Source organism: Hyperolius riggenbachi, chromosome 9, assembly GCF_040937935.1.
Source record: "Hyperolius riggenbachi isolate aHypRig1 chromosome 9, aHypRig1.pri, whole genome shotgun sequence".
In the NCBI taxonomy this organism is placed as follows: Eukaryota; Metazoa; Chordata; class Amphibia; order Anura; family Hyperoliidae; genus Hyperolius; species Hyperolius riggenbachi.
In genome coordinates, this window is record NC_090654.1 from 38,366,728 (window position 1) to 38,388,109 (window position 21,382).

General features: G+C 44.1%; 2 protein-coding genes across 2 annotated transcripts in view; both read right to left on the bottom strand.

Moving 5' to 3' along the window:
* SCAMP3 (secretory carrier membrane protein 3) overlaps positions 1–21,165 on the bottom strand; it is a 44,260-nt gene extending 23,095 nt beyond the window's left edge. Inside the window, exons 1-4 of the mRNA XM_068252552.1 lie at positions 20,971–21,165; positions 14,647–14,724; positions 6,088–6,231; positions 206–326 (exon numbers count right to left, since the gene is read on the bottom strand). Of these exons, the coding sequence (XP_068108653.1) occupies positions 206–326; positions 6,088–6,231; positions 14,647–14,724; positions 20,971–21,018 (391 nt within the window). The 5' untranslated portion in view covers positions 21,019–21,165. The remainder of the gene's footprint in view (positions 1–205; positions 327–6,087; positions 6,232–14,646; positions 14,725–20,970) is intronic.
* On the bottom strand, positions 6,566–10,108 carry LOC137532250 (uncharacterized). The gene is made up of 2 exons (XM_068252549.1): positions 9,832–10,108; positions 6,566–9,477 (listed from the first exon to the last, which is right to left on the bottom strand). The coding sequence occupies exons 1-2, from the start codon at positions 10,094–10,096 to the stop codon at positions 7,427–7,429; spliced, it is 2,316 nt and encodes a 771-aa protein (XP_068108650.1). The 5' UTR covers positions 10,097–10,108; the 3' UTR covers positions 6,566–7,426.
* Positions 21,166–21,382: the final 217 nt, after the last annotated feature.

The window sequence follows — 21,382 nt, forward strand, 5'->3', positions numbered from 1 at the left end:
TTTTCAAACTGCATAAAATTAGCATAAAAATGTGCATCAACTCATAATTATTGACCGTCCTTAGTGAGGAGCTGGGAAACACCATTGCTGAAGGCTGGAACCAACAAAGTGCAGTGATGGCAAACCATTTAGACACCATCTATAGAAAATCGGTAACAGTCATTTCCACCCCCATCACCCAGTTGAAAAACTCCGCCCTACGTACTTCCTCCAGCTCCCAGAGCAGCACTCTGTAACTCTCTCTCCCGCCGATCCAGCTCCTCCGCTTTCCGGTTCAGTTCCTCCTGACGTCGCAGTAAATCCGCTGTGGCTGCTGCTGTGGATTCCTGCAACAGGAGAGGTACAGAATATGGTGAGCGTGATACAAAAGCTGCCTCCAACAATCACACATGCAACAAGCATGCATACAGAAGAGTAAGAGCATCGGATCTGCATACTTAAAGAGGAACTTTAAGCAAGAATGGCACTACATTCCAATCAGTAGCGGATACCGCCTTTTCCATGAGAAATCTTTTCCTTTCCTCAAATAGATAATCTGTCAGATAAAGATGTTTATCTGACATAGATCACTTGTCAGAACTAAAAAGGAGGTCACCACCAGTGATACATTTCAGAATATAAATTAAGGGAGAGGAAAGATTTTACAATGGGCAAACACTAACTAAATCTATAAATATTGTAAAATGTTATTTTTTTTCATTACAGGTCTCCTGTAAGCTACCGGTACAGTATGTACCCACGCCAGATAAACAGATATCCGTATTGGATGATAATAGTTCTAAAAAAGAAAAAAAAATTAGCTAAATGTCACTAAACAATAAACAACTGATACTGGGTAGTCTGCCTAATCCAATAGGCAGATCAATTCAGACGACTATTGGGCAGATATAAAGACCGTCGGCCAGGTGTGTACAATATCTTTTCAGATAATACGCATGTAGTGTGGAATGTCACATGCAGTATTTCAACGACAATCATTTGGAATATTAGTGCATAAGAACAATTTGGTTTAAAGGACAACTGAACCAAGATGTATATGGAGGCTTTATATTAGAAGAGGAGCATAATGTTTTAATGTGTCAAAAGTGTAAAAATAGTTGAAAACTCTCCAAAAAGGTTCATACTGAACCTTTCCTGGACCGACGCAGTACAAATCTACATCCAGCAGGTGGTGCTGCAGCGCTGACTGGTCGTAGACGCTACGTTGCATTGACCGCTCGTCCCCGCCAATCTCGCCCCTCTGTCCCCGATGAAATTTGCTCACACTGCTGTCTCTATGAGTGGCGTGACCGGCAGATTTTTGTAGCGATTCGTCGGTAAGCGGGCGTTTTACTGTACCAGCAGCCTCTGGTCCAAAGTGGATCCGAGATAAACTTTTACTCATTGCATAATTGTGTTTCTTTCATATTGTTTATAGGGCATTCCTCAAGCCAAATACTTTGTTTTGTTTTAATACTTTAATTCCCTATAAAAACTAAACAAGCCTCGCCCGCAGCTTTTCACAGTGCCTTGGCATTTTCAGACAGTAGCAAGGGCTTACAGGAGCTCAGTCTAGGCAGGGGGAGGTGTTACTAGCCAGAAATTTCAGTGGCAGAGGGGAGGAGGAGAGGCGACTGAATTTACACACAGGCAAGCTGATAGCATCTCCAGCTCTCAGCCTGTGACGATGTGACAAACAGAAAATGGCTGCCCTCGTATCACAGGAATAAATATTCATAAACTGTTGAAGCCGTTTGCAGCTAGATATGCTGTGTAAACTATCTAAACTTTAGATATCATATATAGACAAGTTATTTGTTATAGTTAGTTTTTCATCTCGGATCCGCTAGGAGGCAGAGGCTGCTGGTACCAAAGTGGTTAAAGTAGACTTGAACTCTTGCACAGGACCAAAGGAAAAACAGAGAAATGCACCCTGTATGTATTTAGATGTTTTAATTCCCCCTCATTTGTGACTAATCACCATTGTAATTTGATCAGTTGTGTCAGCTCAGAAATCTCAGCAGTCCTCGGCAGAGCAGCCAATTTGTAAACATGGGATGTTAACCCTATGTCTGCTTCTATGAAAGCAGGAAGTAAGACACCCTGAAGATTTACTGCAGGATTTCTACCAGCTATAACAAAGAAATGTTTTTCTTTGAATATTATTCTGTTGCTTATTTTTAGAGCAGAGAGGACGTTCTGAATTTAGGTCCACTATAACAAAATATCCCATGGTAGACAATAAAGTGCAATAATCAATAGTTTGTTTTTAAGGCTTAAGCAGGAACCTCTGAAGAGTTGTGAACTATTTTTACACTTTTGATGCATTAAAATATTATGCTCAGCCTCAAAAAAATAAAAACCTTTTTGGTTTCCTCGATTAATTTGTTTATACATACCGGTATATCCATATATCTATACATGATAATTATTGGTGGAGTGGCACACCATTGAGGATATGGTCTTTGGCCTCCCAACATCCTTTATAATAAAACCTGTGTCCCTGCGTCAATGCTGTCCCTGTGTAGCTGGTGTCACGGAAGAGCCGTGAGAAAATAGAATGCAATCGGTTTGCTGCACCAATTGCCGTTGACGTGCCAGATCCGAATCTGATGTTTGTGGATACCAGGCAGTCAAGCCTGGGGGTCTCTGTTGTCTTCATAGGTGTTAGCATAGTTATTTTCATGAGAGCCAAGTATGCTCTCTGATAAGGCCTGAGTGGTTAATTAACTTCATCAAAAGAATCCATTTCCTTGCAAGTGACACTGAGGTGTGAAAGCTCCAGCAGTAAGCCCCCAAATGGCAAGTGTTACTGCCTTTTGAAGAGACAGGATAAACTCAGCATGAGACCAGACTGCCTGACTCCGCCAGAAGCAGAGTAAATGAATGCTGTATATGATTTTTTGCCTATTTATGGAATATAGTATCTAGGATAGTTATGAGAGTTTTATCATTGTGTTTGTAGTGTCTTGCTAAATCTTTTGATACCAGTCTTGAGGGGCAAGGGGTACGCTACAACCAAGTTATTAAACTTCTCAGGAACTGGACCCTCTACCCTAATCAAGTCTGATGTTATAGGAATTGTCATAATCTGAGGAATATTAACCTCCCTGGCGGTCAATTAAAACCGCCAGGGAGGCAGCACAGCAGACACACACACCCTTTAGTGCGGCGGCGAATCGGCAGCGATCGGTGAGTTCACGCAGCTAGCAAGCTGCTAGCTGCGTGCAACAAAGAAAAGAAATTATGTAAAAATCGACCCAGCGGGGCCTGAGCAATCCTCCTGCGTGGCATAGCCCGAGCTTAGCTCGGGATTACCACCAAGGAGGTTAATCTGTTATCCACCTAAAAATGACATTTATCGTTTATGAGTTAGTGTTTTACTATTTAAGCTCAAAATTCTCCTAGGAGGAGGTGGGCTGTCATTGGTGGGTAATTCAGAGGGGGCAGGCGTTGCCACACCCCAAACCAGCCTCATCAAAAGCACATTGCCAGCAGGTGGACCTCAGTCCTCTAAATCCCATCTTCACGAGAGCATGCTGCTGCTAGCCAGAGGACCATGTGGTTAGCGGCCACATGTTGTCTAAACTTTGCTCCTAAACTGAAACAAAAAGGAACTTAAAGAGTTTTCCCAGAAAGGACATATTTCAACGAACTTAAAGTGGATCCGAGATGAAAAACTAACTATAACAAGTAATTTGTCTATTTATCTTATCTAACGTTGAGATAGTTTACACAGCATATCTAGCTGCACACAGCTACAATAGAATATGATTAATTATTCCTGTGATACAATGAGAGCGGCCATGTTCTGTTTGTCATCATTACACAGGTAATCTGCAACTGCATCTCCAGCCCTCAGCTCACTCCCTCCTCCTCCTCCTCCTCCCCTCTGCCTCTGAAATCACTGGCTAGTAGCCTCTTCCTGCCCAGAAAGACCTCCCATAAGCCCTTGCTACATGGGTCTGAGTGCCTTGGCATTTCGGAGAAGCTGTGGGCGAGGCTTGTTTAGTTTATAGGGAATTAAGAGTATTAAAACAAAAAGAAAAAAAGATTTGGCTTGAGGAATGCCCTATAAACTATATGTAAGGAACACAATTATGCAATGTGTAAAAGTTCATCTCGGATCTACTTTATTTTCTCACTTTTCATTTTTTTTTACTGCGCTACTAATGTTTCTATAATTGATTTCAATGATTTTCTGTATATATTATTTATGTTGCATTTTTAATAAGCGACGTTAACAATTTATTTGTTCGGCTACACCTATTATTCAGCAACACAAAAATGAACCCTGGCTTCTGAAGAGTCGCTACTATTGTTGATAGCAAGATAAAATAGAGTGTGTTTAACCATTTTCTATTTGCAGGTCTAGAGTCAGCCAGTCAGTGGATTCCTCTGTCCCATGGTAACAGAGGTGGTGGCAGTTATACCCTGAAATAGTGTGTAATTTGTATTACCGTAACTCACAGGCTCCCTTCTAGTCGGTCTGCTGCCAAATTCCCAGAGGTTTCTGCGCACCGATTGCGCCCATAGATTGCATGGTCTGTGTGCTGAAACTGATTGGAAGGCATTTTGCATCTCAGCCACTAGGGGGCTTGTGACAGCTGGGTCCATGCTTTTTGCTACTGCACAGCACGGACCCAGCCTCAGAGAGACAGGAGAACAGGGATGGGGCCAGGGAGCCAGACGGGCATGCGCGCGGGCGGGTGTGCGCGCAGTAACATGTGTCGGGGGCGGCGAGAAATACAGACCTAGAACCTGTTTTTAAATGGGCTTGGATCTGCTAGTATATAAATAAATACAGATCTGACAATGTCAGAAACACCTGATGTGTTGCATGCTTGTTCAGCCGAGAGATGGAGCAAAGATCTGATATTTTGGCTGGGAATACAAGTGTGTGTCGACTGCGCTGCCTTATCCAACTATATCTGCATCTTCTGGGGGGATGTGAAGAGGTTCCAGCTTCCAAGTAAAGACTTAAAGGACACCTAGACTGAGAGGTATATGGAGGCTGAAATGGTTATTTCCTTTTAAAACAAGATCAGTTGCCTGGCAGCCCTGTTGATCTATTTGGCTTCAGTAGTGTCTGAATCACACCAGAAACAAGCATAGAAACTGGATAGACCAGCACCCGAATGGGGACAGACGTGTGCTAGAGTGGAAAGACCCAATAGCCCTCAGAGGGTCAGCAAAGTCCAACACGAGAAGTCCACAGCACCACGTCAGTAATGTATAATGTCTCTCTCTGAGAGAGCCTGATACAGCTTGAGGAAGGACTTTATCCGAAACAGCGTCTGTCGCTGCTATGGCTATCTCTTTGTATTTCTTTTAATAAAAGAGCTATACATTACTGACGTGGTGCTGTGGACTTCTCGTGTTGGACCAGAAACAAGCATGCAGCTAATCCAGTCAGACTTCAGTCAGAAACCACTGATCTGTTGCATGCTTGTTCAGAGGCTATGGCTAAACGTATCAGAGGCAGAGGATCAGCAGGTCAGCCAGGCAACTGGTATTGCTTAAAAGGAAATAAATATGGCAGCCTCCATACCCCTCTCGCTTCAATTATTCCTTAAATGGCTTGTATCTTTTTTTCCCAGGTAATGTCCTCTGAGCGTCGTTGCTTGTTTGTGTGCATCGATTTTAGTGTGTGTATGAACCTTCATCCTGGGTTAATGGATCAAACTATTACAAGTGCAGAATCAGAACAGGTCAGACAAGTTTTTTGTTTTTTTTAAATAATCAAAAATATGGGAGAAGCTTTAGTAGGCGGGAGAGGTAAGATGACAAGTAACTGAGGTCACATGACAGAACACGCACCATCCATGCATCAGTAGACAAGGAGGTCACATGATACATAGAAGATTATCACCCACATAAAGGGAAGGGAATGCAAGGGGACAGAGGTCACATGATAAAGGAGCAAATTACCGCCTATATAACTCATTGCAGCAAAATAGAATAAGAGGAGAAGGAGTTACCGGTCACATGAGACAGAAGTGACTTATTTATGGAGCATGAGTGAATGATAAGAAGGAGGTGGTCACATGACAAAGAACAGGGAAGTCACATGACAAGTCATTCCCCCACATAGCAGACGTTTCATACCTGGGTTCCATATGATCCATAGTTTTTAGGTTCAGTGGGACTGAGTTTCTTGACAGGCGGGGCAACTGCTGGCTGTACTGGGGCTGCAGGTAGTGTAGCCGGGGCCTGCATTGAAGGAGGCTCATGGTACGCCGGCGGAGGCACCTGTAAAGGACACAAACAAACAGCTTATTGTCTCGTTATCCACATTTGGCATTTCCTGATTTCCAGCCCCCACAGGCCGAACTCCTTTGTCTAAGCACGGTGGCGTGGTGGTTGGGCAGCACGGTGGCGTAGTGGTTAGCTCTCTCGCCTTGCAGCGCTGGGTCACTGGTTCGAATCCCAGCCAGGGCACTATCTGCAAAGAGTTTGTATGTTCTCTCCGTGTCTGCGTGGGTTTCCTCCGGGCACTCCGGTTTCCTCCCACATTCCAAAAACATACGGATAAGTTAATTGGCTCCCCCTAAAATTGGCCCTAGACTACAGTACTTACACTACATAATATAGACATATGACAAAGGTAGGGATTAGATTGTGAGCTCCTTTGAGGGACAGTTAGTGACAATATATATACACTGTACAGCGCTGCGTAATATGTTGGCGCTATATAAATACTAAATAATAATAAAATAATAATAATAAGCTCCCAGGAAATTAACCCCACTACCCTCTAGATTGGAAGCTCACAGGGGCAGGGACCTCCCCATGTTTTCTGTTTCTGTGGAATTCATCAACTGAACATCTATCAATATTTGCGATGTTATTCAAACTACACATCAATTGTATGTATCGGTACTTGTGTCACTGGTTGTCCTGATTGTACAGTAAGTATGTTGAACTGCTCATGTATCTATGCTCACTATTGTTGTATGTTTTGCACGTTGTACAGCGCTATGGAATATGTTGCCGCTCTATGAATAAAAATAATGATATCACAATGCTGAACATGATCTGCGTATGGAGAAAAAAGGTTTTTACCATCTATCGGGAAAGGAGCTCTTTACAGTAATGAAAAGCCCAAAATTACTTACGGTAATTTCTTTTCCAGAAGTCGGAAGGACAGCAACCCTGAGACATGTCTCCCTCCACATTCACTGGACAGGAACTAGATTAAACAATTTGCATAATTAGGTAGGCAGGGCACACACATGTATATATATATCGTTATGTCCTTACCCCCTCAGTTAATAAAAAAGACTCCGCACATAATGATGCTTCCAATAACTTTTAATAAGAATAGCGGTGGGTAGTAAGGGTGCTGTCCTTCCGACTTCTGGAAAAGAAATTACCGTAAGTAATTTTGGGCTTTCCCAGAACGTCTCAGGACAGCAACCCTGAGATGAAAAACAAGAAATAATATTTAGGGAGGGATTACAGCCTGCAACACTTTTCTGCCGAACGTTAAGTCGGCACTAGACAATACATCTAGCCTATAATGTCTCACAAAGGTGTTCTGACTTGACCAGGTGGCTGCCTTGCAAATTTGCTCAACTGATGCTCCTGCCCTCTCTGCCCAGGAAGTTGATACTGCTCTGGTAGAATGAGCCCTGACCGCCGAAGTCAGCTGTTTGCCTTGTTGAGCATAAGATAGAGATATAGCCTGCTTGATCCATCTGGCTATGGTTGATTTTGAGGCCTGTTTACCCCTGAACTTTCCGGCAAATAATACTAATAATGCATTGGAAGTCCTCCAGGACTTAGTGCGCTGAAGATACTCCAGAACACATCTTCTAACATCTAGGCAATGTAACTTCTGTTCCTTCTGATTGGAAGGGTTATTACAAAAGGAAGGCAGAAAAATTTCTTGAGATCTGTGGAATTTCGAAACAACCTTAGGTAGGAAGGAGGTATCTAGACGAAGTGTAATTCTGTCGTCACTTATAACACAATATGGTTCGAGAATTGACAATGCCTGCAATTCCCCCACTCTTCTGGCTGACGTTATTGCTAGAAGAAAAGCAGTTTTGATAGTTAAAAGTTTATCAGAACTATCCACTAATGGTTCAAAGGGTGGCTCACATAGCCCCTGTAGCACAGTGTTCAGATCCCAAGATGGCACTCTACTATGGATTGTAGGTCGAATCCTCCTGAGTGCTTTGAAGAATCTGATGATATCTTCTTCCTCTGCCAATTTTCTGTCAAGAAAGACTGTTAATGCTGAAACTTGTACCTTCAATGTACTACTACTTAGACCTTTCTGGAATCCATCTTGAAGAAATTCTAAAACTGAATTGGAATGACCAGTATCTCTAGAATTCGCCTCACACCAATTGTTGTATACCCTCCAGGCTTTAGAGTATATTTGGCGCGTCACCTTCTTCCTGCTTTGTAACAGTGTTTCCGATAACCTATTAGAAAATCCCTTACTTTTCAGTATTCGCCATTCAGGCTCCATGCTGAAAGATGAAGAAGGCTCAGATTGGGATGCACCGCTGGTCCCTGAGTTAACAGGTCCTCTTGATCTGGAAGGATCAGATGATCCGTAGCTAATCGTTGTAGCAGAGCAAACCACGGTCTTTTTGGCCAAAACGGGACAATCAAGATTGCTTCCGCCTGGTCTCGATAGATTTTGTTCAGTACTCTGGAAATCAAATGTAGAGGCGGAAAAATGTACATTCTGTGATGGCTCCAGCTGATCGAGAAGGCATCTACTACCCATGGTTCGTCTTGGGGACAAAGAGAGCAAAACATCCGGCATTTCGCATTGCTCTTTCTGGCGAATAAGTCCACTTGAGGAACAATCCAGTGTTCTGTCAACTGATGAAACACCCGGTCGTTGAGACTCCATTCGTCCTGGGACAGACTGCATCTGCTCAGGTAATCTGCTAGGCAATTTAGTGTCCCCTTCAGGTGAACCGCTTTTATAGACTTGAGACTGCGCTCTGCCCAATGCAGAATCCTTGATGCCTGCTGTTGCAGTGACTTGCTTCTTGTGCCTCCCTGGTGATTTATGTATGCCACCACTGTACTGTTGTCTGTACGTATCGTCACGTGGGTTTTCCATATCTGTATCTTGAATGCTAGTATGGCTTCCCAGACTGCTTGCAGCTCTCTGCTGTTCGAAGACCTGTTGCTGATCCGGCTTGACCATTGTCCCTGAGCTGTCAGAGAGTCCAGATGCGCTCCCCATCCCCAAGAGCTCGCATCCGTTGTTATGATGTACTGGGTTGGAAACTCCCAAAGATTCCCTGTTGACAGATGTTGTGGCTCCGTCCACCACAGTAGTGACTGCTTGACACTCCAAGGAATCATCACTCTCTTGTCCAGGGAGGAGAGATGCTTGTCCCACTTTGATAGGATCCAACTCTGGAGACTTCTGGAGTGGAGTTGACCCCACTGTATTGCAGGGAAAGATGAGGTTATTGTGCCCAATAAGGCCATCGCTTTCCTCAAGGATATTGTTTTCAGACTCTGAAAAGAGAAAACAGACTTTAACAACAAGGAAGATTTTTTGTCAGGTAGAAAAAGTCTCTTATTTGTAGTACATATCTCAAACCCCAAAAATTCCATCTTTTGGAGAGGCTGAAAGGACGATTTTTCCCAATTAATTAACCACCCCAATGTCTGAAGGAAGTCTATGGTGGACTGAGTCTGGGATCCCACTAACTCAACAGAAGGTCCCCAGATAAGTAAATCATCCAGGTAAGATATTACTTGAACAGACTGAAGCCTAAGCCCTGCCAAGACTTCTGCCATGATTTTTGTGAATAGCCATGGAGCCGATGATAACCCAAAGGGAAGGGCGACAAACTGAAAGTGTCTTACCTCTCCTTCTAACACCACCGCAAATCTCAGGAACTGTTGTGATTCCAGATGAATCGGCACATGCAAATACGCATCTTTTAGATCCAATGATGTCAGATAGGAGCTGTCTTGTAGTAGGTTCAATACTGAGCGGATGTTGTCCATCCGAAACTTTCTGTATCTTACTGCGGTGTTTAGCCTTTTTAGGTTTAAGATGAACCTGTAACTCCCTTGAGGTTTCTTTATTAGTAAGACTGGGGAGTAAAACCCCAGTGTTTCTTGACATTTTGGGACTCTCCGTATAACCCTTTTTTCCAATAGTAAGCTTACTTCTGACTGGAGGGCCTGGGCCTGAACTGGAGCTCTTGGGGAAGGGGTCACCCAGAATTGAGATGGTGGTGGGGCTATAAACTCTATCTTGTACCCCTGGAGAATAATGTTCAGTAACCACTTGTTTTCGAACTTTAACTGCCACTGTTCGAAAAAATGAGCTAGTCTGCCCCCCACTGGAATTCTGGCGTCATTGTTTTGTTGGTTGACCTGTAGAGGTATATGGAGTACTGGGTTTGGAACGCTGGGACTTGTTGGGAATCCATCTTCTTCTCTGGTTCCCCTTGTTTTCCTGTTCGCTTTTCCCTGAAACACGAAAGGAACGGTTAGGGCGGAAAATCTTTCTTTTATATGGGAAATTTTTCTTTTTATCAGCGGACCTCTCAAGTGTTTCTTCTAACTTGGTTCCAAATAACAAGCCCCCTTCACATGGAATACTACACAATTTTGATTTAGATGAGGTATCTCCCTGCCATGTTTTCACCCAGATTCCTCTTCTGGCAGAATTAACTAGGGCTGTGGTTCTTGCTGTGAGTCTGACTGAATCATCAGCTGCATCTGATAGATAGTTTGTTGCATGTAAAATTTTTGGGAAAAAATTCAAAAGTTCCTCCCTAGATACCCCTGAGGCTATCTGAGACTGGACTTCTACTAACCAAATTTTTAAAGATCTTGCTACCGCTGTAGATGCAATAGAGGGTTTGAAATTTAAAGATGCTGCTTCCCATGCCCTCCGCAAAATATTGTCCATTTTCTTATCGATAGGGTCTTTTAAACTACCAAAATCTTCGAATTGAAGATCTGATCTCCTGGATACTTTAGAAAGAGATGGGTCTAGTTTGGGTGCAGTCCCCCAAAACCTTTGGTCTTCAGGGCTATAAGGATATCTTTTATTTAGTGATTTAGGCCAGAAAGCCCTCCTATCTGGATTATCCCACTCTTTCCTGATAATCCCCTTAAGACTACTATGCACTGGGATGAAAGTCACTTGGGGTTCTGACAATGTTTCATACATCTGATCTAATGGAGATAAAGTCTTTTGCTCTATAGTAATACCCATGGCTTCATGCATGGCTGCCAATAACTCCTTCATAAAGTCAGTGGAAAAAGCAAATTTCTGATTCTTTACAGTTTTTTCAGCAGATTTTTCAGTCTCTGAGGGTATCTCTTCCAGAGATGAAATATCCAATTCCCCTTCTGACATTTCTGAATCTTCAGAATCGTCATCTTTCCTTTTCCTTTTTAAAGTAGGGTCCCCTATAGGAACTGAACCTGAAGGACCTGGGATATCTGATACTGCCGGGGCTGCAGAGACTGCTGCAGGCACTGAAGGCATTTGTACATTAGATACTGCAACCTCTGGAACCTTGATAGTCTGCACAGCAGACCAAATTTCAGATCTAATCCATCCTTTTAACTCCTTTAACATAGTGGGGGTTTCTTCTCTAACCACCTTTTTAGTACAATCTTGGCATAATACTTTTGAAGAGGATGACATATAATTTCCACATATAGCACATTTTTTCCCCGATTTATGTGTTGCTTTAGAACCAGCATGTGGTGTAGTCTTGTCAGTTTTATCAGGTTTATCAGGCTTGTCAGGCTTATCAGCTTTGTCTTGTCTTGACCCAGATTTGGAATCTGATCTTTCCATTTTAGGCTGTAATAAAACAAATAAATACCAGCCATTAGCTCAGCCAAGCCTAATAACCCTCCTAAGGGATATGTAAACAATTACCACAATGTTACATACCAGAGAGGGTACGGAACTTGTCTCCACAGAGCCCTGGGAGGAAGATCCACCGGCAGCCTCCATAGTCAAACACAAAGTGAGACTAGGACATCAGCTTAATAGCTGATTTAAATAATTGCTTAATGCCCAACCCTTCTTGCATTATGCAAACGTTAATTCCTACCTGCTGTAGTAATCCCCTTAGCGTTCCTCCAGGCAATCCCCTGCAGCTGAGTGTGATGTGTCAGCAGACGCTGACTTCCATGCTGCAATGGCCGCTGGAACGCACGCCGGGTCAGGAACTTCCTGCTTCCGGCTTTCCGACTTCCGGTCACGTGAGGCGCCTGTCACGTGACCCTGGGGCGGGCAACTTCCGGATTCAGACGCCGCTTGTCCTCCGAACACAGCACAGGGGGAGAGGCCAGTGCGTGTAGCATGACCCCGCGCTGAGACAACTAGCCAGCGCCGACAAAGGGGATCACACCAGCCGCGGCTCCTGTGGACTCACATGGGTGGCCAGCCTTACCCCCTACATCTAGCATCCTGCTGGACAGGAAAACAACTGAGGGGGTAAGGACATAACGATATATATATACATGTGTGTGCCCTGCCTACCTAATTATGCAAATTGTTTAATCTAGTTCCTGTCCAGTGAATGTGGAGGGAGACATGTCTCAGGGTTGCTGTCCTGAGACGTTCTGGGAAATCTGGAATATCACCTCAGGAAATAGTTCTGGAAAATTCTACATCTTACTTTAAAAAGGGATTGGATGCTTTCCTTGCATTGAAGGGCATCCACAGCTATACTTGCTAGGTAATTCTGTGAAAGAGTTGATCCAGGGATTTATCTGACTGCCATCTGGAGTTTCCTGTAAGGAAATAAGTGCTCCTATGGGGGACATGTCTCGGGAGGTGATCCTAAAGAAGCTTCCCCAGTCCTCCTGTGTATCCCCAATGAGAAACTAACACACACCCCCGTCACAAATCCACTGACAAGGTTGTCAGTGGTTGCGCACAGGCTCAGTACCACCATCACCCTCTGCTATTTCTGCCAAAGACCAATGGGGTAGCTGGCGCTGCACCTGCACTGGGTCTCAGAGGTAAATAGGTAAATACTGCTGTCTGCAGCCGTCAGGGGGAATCAGGGCTGCACAGGAGGAAGGGGGAAGCCGCATTAGGATCCAGACTCCTCCCTCTCATGAGGTTAGTAACCCCCAGGGGCATTTTTTCTTCTTGCAGCGTAAAGCATTAAGTGAACGATCCACTGCACCACTGGGGGTAAAGTGACTACATATACCGCAGTGGCATATGACAGAAGCGCACTCAGGACACTGGGGGTGGTGGGGGTGGGGGGGAATGATATGTGTGTGTGTGTGTGTGTGTGTGTGTGTGTGTGTGTGTGTGTGTGTGTGTGTGTGTGTGTGTGTGTGTGTGTGTGTGTGTGTGTGTGTGTGTGTGTGTGTGTGTGTGTGTGTGTGTGTGTGTGTGTGTGTGTGTGTGTGTGTGTGTGTGTGTGTGTGTGTGTGTTTCCAGCTTTTTGAGGTAAAAGTTGGGGTGTTGGCCTATACTTGGGTCAGCTTATATTTGAGTATATACTGTAATTCAACTTAAAAAGGTGAAACGCATATATGACAGACTCACTACATGCAATGCAAGCCTTTATTTGTTATAATTTTGATGATTGTGGCTTACAGCTTATGAGTACCTCCAAATAAAAAATCTCAGATCATTAGAATATTGTGAGAATGTGCAATATTCCAGGCTCAAAGTGTCTCTAATCAGCTAATTCACCCAAATCACAAGCAAAGGGTTTTTCATTCACATATTAGTTTCACTTTTTACAGAAATAAATGGACTTTTGCAAGATATTGTAATTTTTCGAATTCCCCCTGTAAGTACAGCAGGTAAATGCGACGCCTGTAGTGAGAGGGACATGGAGGCTGCCATACTTATATCATGTTAAAGGATACCCGAAGTGACATGTGACATGATGAGATAGACATGGGTATGTACAGAGCCTAGCTCACAAATACCTAGGCTGTATTCTTTTTTTTTTTTCCTTTCTCTGCCTGAAAGAGTTAAATATCAGGTATGTAAGTGGCTGACTCAGTTCTGACTCAGACAGGAAGTGACTACAATGTGACCCTCACTGATAGGAAATTCCCCTTTTTACCTCTTTCTTGCTCTCAGAAGCCATTTTCTGCTAGGAAAGTGTTTTACAGTTGGAATTTCTTATCAGTGAGGGTCACACTGTAGTCAGGACTGAGTCAGCCACTTACATACCTGATATTTAACTCTTTCAGGCAGAGAAATAAAAAAAAAAAGGAACACAGCATAGTTATTTGTGTGCTTGGCACTGTACATAAACATGTCTATCTCATAATGTCACATGTCAGTTCGGGTGCACATTGCCTGACTTTCCTGATGATCCTCTGCCTCCTAATACTTTTAGCCACAGCCCCTGAACAAGCATGCAACAGATCCGTGGTTTCTGACTGAAGTCTGACTGGATTAGCTGACTGCTTGTTTCTGGTGTGATTCAGACACTACTGAAGCCAAATAGATCTACAGGGCTACCAGGCAACTGATCTTGTTTTAAAAGGAAATAACCATTTCAGCCTCCATATACCTCTCAGTCTAGGTGTCCTTTAAGTCTTTACATGGAAGATGGAACCTCTTCACATCGCCCCAGAAGATGCAGATATAGTTAGATAAGGCAGCACAATCAAGACCCGCTTGTATTTCCAGCCAAAATATCAGAGCTCTTTACTCACCCCTCTGCTGTCAAACGGGTTGTAGACGTCTAGGGTGGCATACTGATTGCTAGGCCGATGTTCCACCACTGCCGGATCCTGCAATAATTCATCAGTGTCAATAATGTGGTACAGCATACTCTCATTATAGTAAACTATGTGTCCAGGTCCTGGCCTAGCATCATTATAAGTATTTGGGAGGAACACCTGGTATAGTAAAACCCTGAAATCACAGGACTTCTGTTATAGTAAACCTGTTTTTGGCCCCTGCTGTTTTCTGTATCCAGCTATAGTGGAAAGTGGGCGGGTGCATACGTCAGTCAGAGACCCATGAGCCGCTTGTAGCCTGCTTGCTATCTGCAGTAGTTCTGGGCCTGCGTGGATAAACTCAAAAAGCAACAGCCAGAGAGACCTGTGCTTCCTGTGCAACCTACTAACTGATTACTGAGGGAACTGCCTGTGATCTGTGACTTGCTTGTGCATGGCTGCAATGCTACAGTATCATCCACGCCCAACAGACATGTGGATAGAGGAGCACACTACAAGTACTGTACCTGCATTAACTGGTGAGACCTATGCTTCCTGTGTAACCTACTAACTGATTACTGAGGGAATTGCCTGTGATTTGTGACTTGCTTGTGCATGGCTGCAATGCTACAGTATCATCCACGCCCCACAGACATGTGGATAGAGGAGCACACTACAAGTACTGTACCTGCATTAACTGGTGAGACCTATGCTTCCTGGCAAGCTGTTGCAGGATTTTTGCGTGCAAACACGGCATATTGAGCACTGTGCATTTTGATCAAGCATAGACCTGCTGAGTGTTTGCTTGAAGCATTGAAAAGAAAAAAGGACTCCCAATTATTGACTGAATTAAGGTCCAGTACTATAGTATATTGTATGCTTGAGAATGACCATTTCTGATATAGTAAACCACTTCTCCTGGTCCCTTGGAATTTACTATAAACTAATTCTACTGTAGTAATAACAATATACAGAACAGCAGCAACTATCACATCTCTGTCTTTACAACTTGCTTTTCAGCTTCTCACCTGCATTGTACAAGGGTATTGTATGACTGGGATGTAGAGAATAGAACGCGAGTTCCTCTGTGCAGACAAGTATGAATGGGTCAGTGGGTACAGCACTGTGGCATATGCCAGAGCTACAGTACATAAATATGTGATAATAGGTGTGTGGCTGGGATGGGGAGATTAGAATGTAAGCTCCTTTGTACAGATACTGGTATGAATGGGTCAGGGTACGGCACTGAGGAATAGTCAAAGCTATATAAAAAGAAGCATATGACTGGAGTGGGGACATTAGAATGTAAGCTCTTCAGTGTTCTCCCCAGAAATTTTTTTTCCAGCTGGGCGGCATGAAAAAGTAGCTGGGTGGGGCGTGATGAGAGAATGCAGGGCTGGTGCTTCTGTGCGCAACACTGCTTTCAGCATAGAAGGCGAGCCGATGACAGCCGGGTGCAGCACCACGGCTAAGAGCGCCTGGGGAGAACACAGGTCTTCTGTGCAGAGACTGATGTGAATAGGTCAGTGTTTTCTGTACAGTACGGTGGACTATTTCAGAGCTATATACAATTGATAGTCCTCACCTTGCAGCGCTGGGTCCCTGGGTTCAAATCTCAGCCAGGGCACTATCTTCAAGGAATTTGTATGTTCTCTCTGTCTGTGTGGGGTTCCTCTGGGCACTCTAGTTTTTGGCGCTAGTCTACTTTAGGGGACTCCGCAGGAAACCTCAGAGGACAATTCCGGTAACGTGATTGGGCGGACTGTACTCTCAAACTGCTAGGTTTCAGATTGGTTGTAGTAAACTACGCCCACACTTTTCAGGCCAATAACAATGCTTTGTGCTGTAGAGGGCCCTGTGATTGGAAAGCTGTTCCCTATGAGGTTTCCAGATGGATCCCCTAAACTAGACAAGCAACCAGTTTCCTTCCACATCCCCAAAACTCACAGATAACTTAATTGGCTTCCTTTGAAGTATAGACTAATTTTATATATATATATATATATATATATATATATATATATATATATATATATATATATATATATATATATATATATATATATATATATATATATATATATATATATATATATATATATATATATATATATATATTTTTTTTTTTGGTTCGATTCTCAGCCAGGGCACTATCTGCACGAAGTTTGTATGTTCTCCCCGTGTCTTACTGAGTTTCCTCCAGGCACTCCAGGTTCTGGCACTAGCCTACTTTAGGGGACCCAGCAGGAACCCTCATAGGGAAATTCTGATAACATGATTGGGTGGACAAACTGCTAGGTTTCATACAGGTTGTAGTAAACTACGCCCACACCATTCAGCCAATCACAACACTTCGTGCTGTAGCAGGTGCTGTGATTGGAGGACTGTTTCCTCCCCCATCCAAAAACATATAGATAAGTTAATTGGCTTCCCCCTAAATTGGCTCTAGACTATGATACATACACTACAGGATACATACATAGACAGACATAGGACTAAGATAAGGATTAGATCAGGGGTCCCCAAACTTTTTCAGTCAAGAGCCGGGTCAACATACGCCAGACTGCTGGCCGGAGTATACATAAAATGATGCTGAAAAACATTACATTGAATCTTGGTATTGATTCTCTCCAATCATGCCCAGGAGAGAAATCCCAACAGCAGTCATGTGGCACCCGAAGAACGTCTTTGTGCACCAGACAGTGAAGCATACCCAGGTGACAACCTGCTGTCCAGTTGGACAGCAGTGTCATTTGATGCAGAATTGCATTGGAAGCCAGCGAATTACTGCTCGCTGGCTTCTACAGTATGTGGATGGGTGATGCCAGCACTGCTATTCTATATGCGGGCCGCCAATATTTAAAGGTGCAGTGGGCCACATCTATAAGTTATACATTTTGTGTTTGGGGGGCCAGTGAAAAAGCCTCGGGGGGGGGGGCGCATTCAGCCCACATGTCATAGTTTGAGGACCACAGGAATAGATTTTGAGCCTCCCTGAGGGACAGTTAAGTGACAAGACGATTGTCTCTGTATAGTGCTAAGGAAGTTGTCGGCGCTATCACAAATAATATAAATGTATAATAGCGTGGTGGAAATAGAACATATGCTGTGTGACGCATAGACTGATGGGAATAGATCAGTGCTTTTTGTACAGTGCTCTAGAAGAAGTAAAATATATAAATATAATAGTGTGTGACTGTAGTGGGAACAGAGTGTAAGCTCCTCTGCCAAACACTTGAATTAGTGATCACTGTACAGCAGTAGGTAATCATAATAGTAACAACAATAATGTAGAGGAGGTCACAGGATAACCTGTTCATGTGCTGCTTTATGCTCCCTTGTGAAAGGCTCTTCTCAGCAATTACCATGATGTATGGCAGACGCACACTGCATGCTGGATTCCCCTACCCCCAATGCAGGAATGTCCATCACCTGTTCTGACTGCCCTGTGCAGCTGCTGCTGGATGCACACACAGTGCATGGCTGCTCTTTATTTACAGATGGATCAGGTTTCTAAAGGAGGGCTGATTTCAGTAATACACATAAGACAGGAAGATTAGATTGTCATCAGCTTATCTGTGAACACAATGGTGCTGCCACTGCCTGTATACCAGAGGGACAACATCATGTGATCTGCTCGCACAATTCATTATAGCATCTTCTATGAAAAAGTCCTTCACATGGAAACAGAAAGCACCGTGGTCACACACACAGGAAAGGGGGACAGTGACACAGCCGGACAGACACCCTGTAGCCGTGCACAGCTATAGGTTTTCAGAAGCGTGCAAACCCATGGACAGAATAGACATGGTTCCCCCATCTGACTCAAATGCAGGGAAACACTGCGTATTCAGCATTAGTGGAAAGGGGCCCTGAGGGTCCTTTCACACTGCATCAGCTGCATTGCAGAATAATTCTGTACGTCAACTCCAGGGCTGTGGAGTCGGAGTCGAGGAGTCTGAGTCGGGGCAATTTTGGGCACCCGGAGTCGTGATTTCAGAAACTAAGTCTGAGTCGTATGATTTTTGTACAAAATCCACAGCCCTGTTAAGTATTAGACTAAGGAGTCGGAGTCGAGGTCTGAGCAATTTTGGGTACCCGGAGTCGGAGTTGGAGTCGTGGTTTCAGAAACAGAGTCAGAAGATTTTTGTACCGACTCCACAGCCCTGATCAACTCACTGTCCATACAATTCTATGAAGCTGTTCCATAACTGCATTGTAACAGATCACGTTAGTCTAACTCGCTGCATGCAGGCTTTAAATAAACGTCTGTCTGGTCTCTATTGCAGTTCACACACACATTATAAAGTATGTGCATTACACAACAAGCATAGTGTGAATCCAGATATTGTAAACTGGTTGTTACGTTTACAGGTCATGGCACATCAAAAAGTAAATCATGGCAGACTAATGCGATAGCCAATATTTCTCCACAATGTAGCATCAAGCTTTGAAGAAAACACTAGCATTCAGTCCTGTATGTCAGCAAAGGCAACATATGCCATAGTAGAGGACAAGCGCCTCAATACATGGTACTTGTACCCCAGGGGGCACTTTAGTTGGGTGCACTTGAATCACGGTAAAAATCATGTTAAAAAAAAAAAAAAACACATAAAATACATAAAGATTTTGGTACTTATCCATTAGCATCCGGCAGGTGGCGCTAATTACTATTCCCCCTCCAGGGCGCCATGGATAGTAGGGAAAGATGCAACTCTGGTGGAGTTTTGTCACCACCTGCCGGATGCGCCCGGCTAACGGATAAGTACCAAGATTTTACATGATTTTTACCGTAATTTTAATGAAAGTTAATGGGAAAAAGCGCTCAGCAATCACAAGTGCTCACAAAAGTGCTTATAGTGTGGATCCAGCCCAACTGATACACATTCAGAACTGCTGAGATAGGGCTTGGACAATTTTTACAGTATAACTGATGGGAGAAGCCTACAGTTAATGTGGCCTGAAAAAGGTCACTCCTGATCATTTCAGCTAACAGTATAGGAACATAAGCTGTACAGACATGCTGACTTAGCAGCCTGTTCTGCTCCAAGCAAAGGAGGTAAGGTGGGAGGGTGGTGTGACTCACTGAGGAGAAAACAATAGCACTGGCAAAAAAACAAAAAAAAAAAAAAAACAAAAAAAAAAAAAAAAAAAAAACACACACTTTCCAACTAAGCTGATAACAGAGAAAACAAGTGACATCTCACCCAAAACACACACAAAAATAGTCCAGTGGAAGGAGAGCCTAGCCCTAGAGCTTAGTACACACTATCACCTTAGTAGTAAAACATGCTATCCCCAACAGGTTGTGATGAAAGAACGACAGTGCACTTTTGAAGTCAATGTCAATCTACCAATCCAATCCTTAGCAGAAGCTCAAGACTTAATCTAAGTACACACATGCGAAAATTGTATCCTATCAGGGATCGAGAATCGCACCCTCAAGCGACAATTTGCAGACTGATGTTGCAGACACATCCCTAGCCTTGAGGCTAGCGATGTGCTTTGTTGCTATGGAAGGGGGGGGGGGGGGAAATAACGATCTGCAGACGACAGATCGACTTCAGTCGGTCAACAGGGCTTGTAAAAAGCATTGCAAACGGTCATGCTCAGCCATCGGGGGTCGTTAAGAATCTGCCGGGATGGTTCTTTAAAGCTGGCCACTAACTGTCAAATTTCTAGCGAGAAATCATTCGAGCGATCAGAAATTCTGATCGGATTGGTTGTAAATAATCTCAGTTGATGGGCACAATCGATAATGAACTATTATAAAAAAAAAAAAAATCCAAAAAAATCCAAAATTTGAATTTTCTTGTTGGTCGTGATAGATAGGAAGCAATGATTGGTTAGTTGATGGTGTAGTGAACGATTTTTCGTCCGATCAGAATTTCTGATCGCTCAAACGATTTTTCGCTAGAAATTGGACCGTTAGTGGCCACCTTAACAATGCCTGAGCAATACCGATTGTCGGCTAAAACAAGAACTAACATTTTTATTTTACAGACATGCACATAAAATTTGTGTTGTACATTAGTTTTTTCCTAATGCACTGTGCATTAGGAAAAAAAATATATTTGTTTTGTGATCGCTGTCCTCTAATTTATCACATCACAGTGTGGCTTGGACCACCTCCTAATACATATAATGAAGCAGGTGAGCAGGGTTCATGCTGCTGCTGCAGAGGTGCAGTGACAGCTGGAGGAGGGATGGGAACAGAATGGGGGAAGGGGGGGGGATCCCAGCTGACACACGCCAGGCGAGGGGAGATGACGTCACACTGCACAGTTGCAAGCACGGGGAAAGGGAGGGGTCACCCACCTGGAACGGGTTGTCCAGCTCGCCGAACGGATTCCCCCGGTCCGCCATCTCTCTGCTCTGTTCCAGCGCTACCGGTCACATGACCCGCCCCGGCCGCTGCGTCACCGACCATGTGACAGCGTCAGCACGTGACCTGGCTGCCGCCCAGGTCTCGTGACTGTGTCTTCCCCGCAGTATGTCATCGGAGGCGCGGCAGCCCCGCCCCCCACCTGACAGACAATTCTGAGGCCGCCGCCCCTCCTCGTCTCTCCTGTGACAGGATAACCAGCCCCGCCCCCGCCTGACTGACAATTCTGAGGCCGCCGCCCCTCACCACTTCTCCTTTGACAGGGGAGAACCAGAAGCACCAGCGCCGCTGCCTTGAGGGTTCACCAGAAGCCAAGAAAAGCTAGAAGCCTTCATGTGTGGGTGC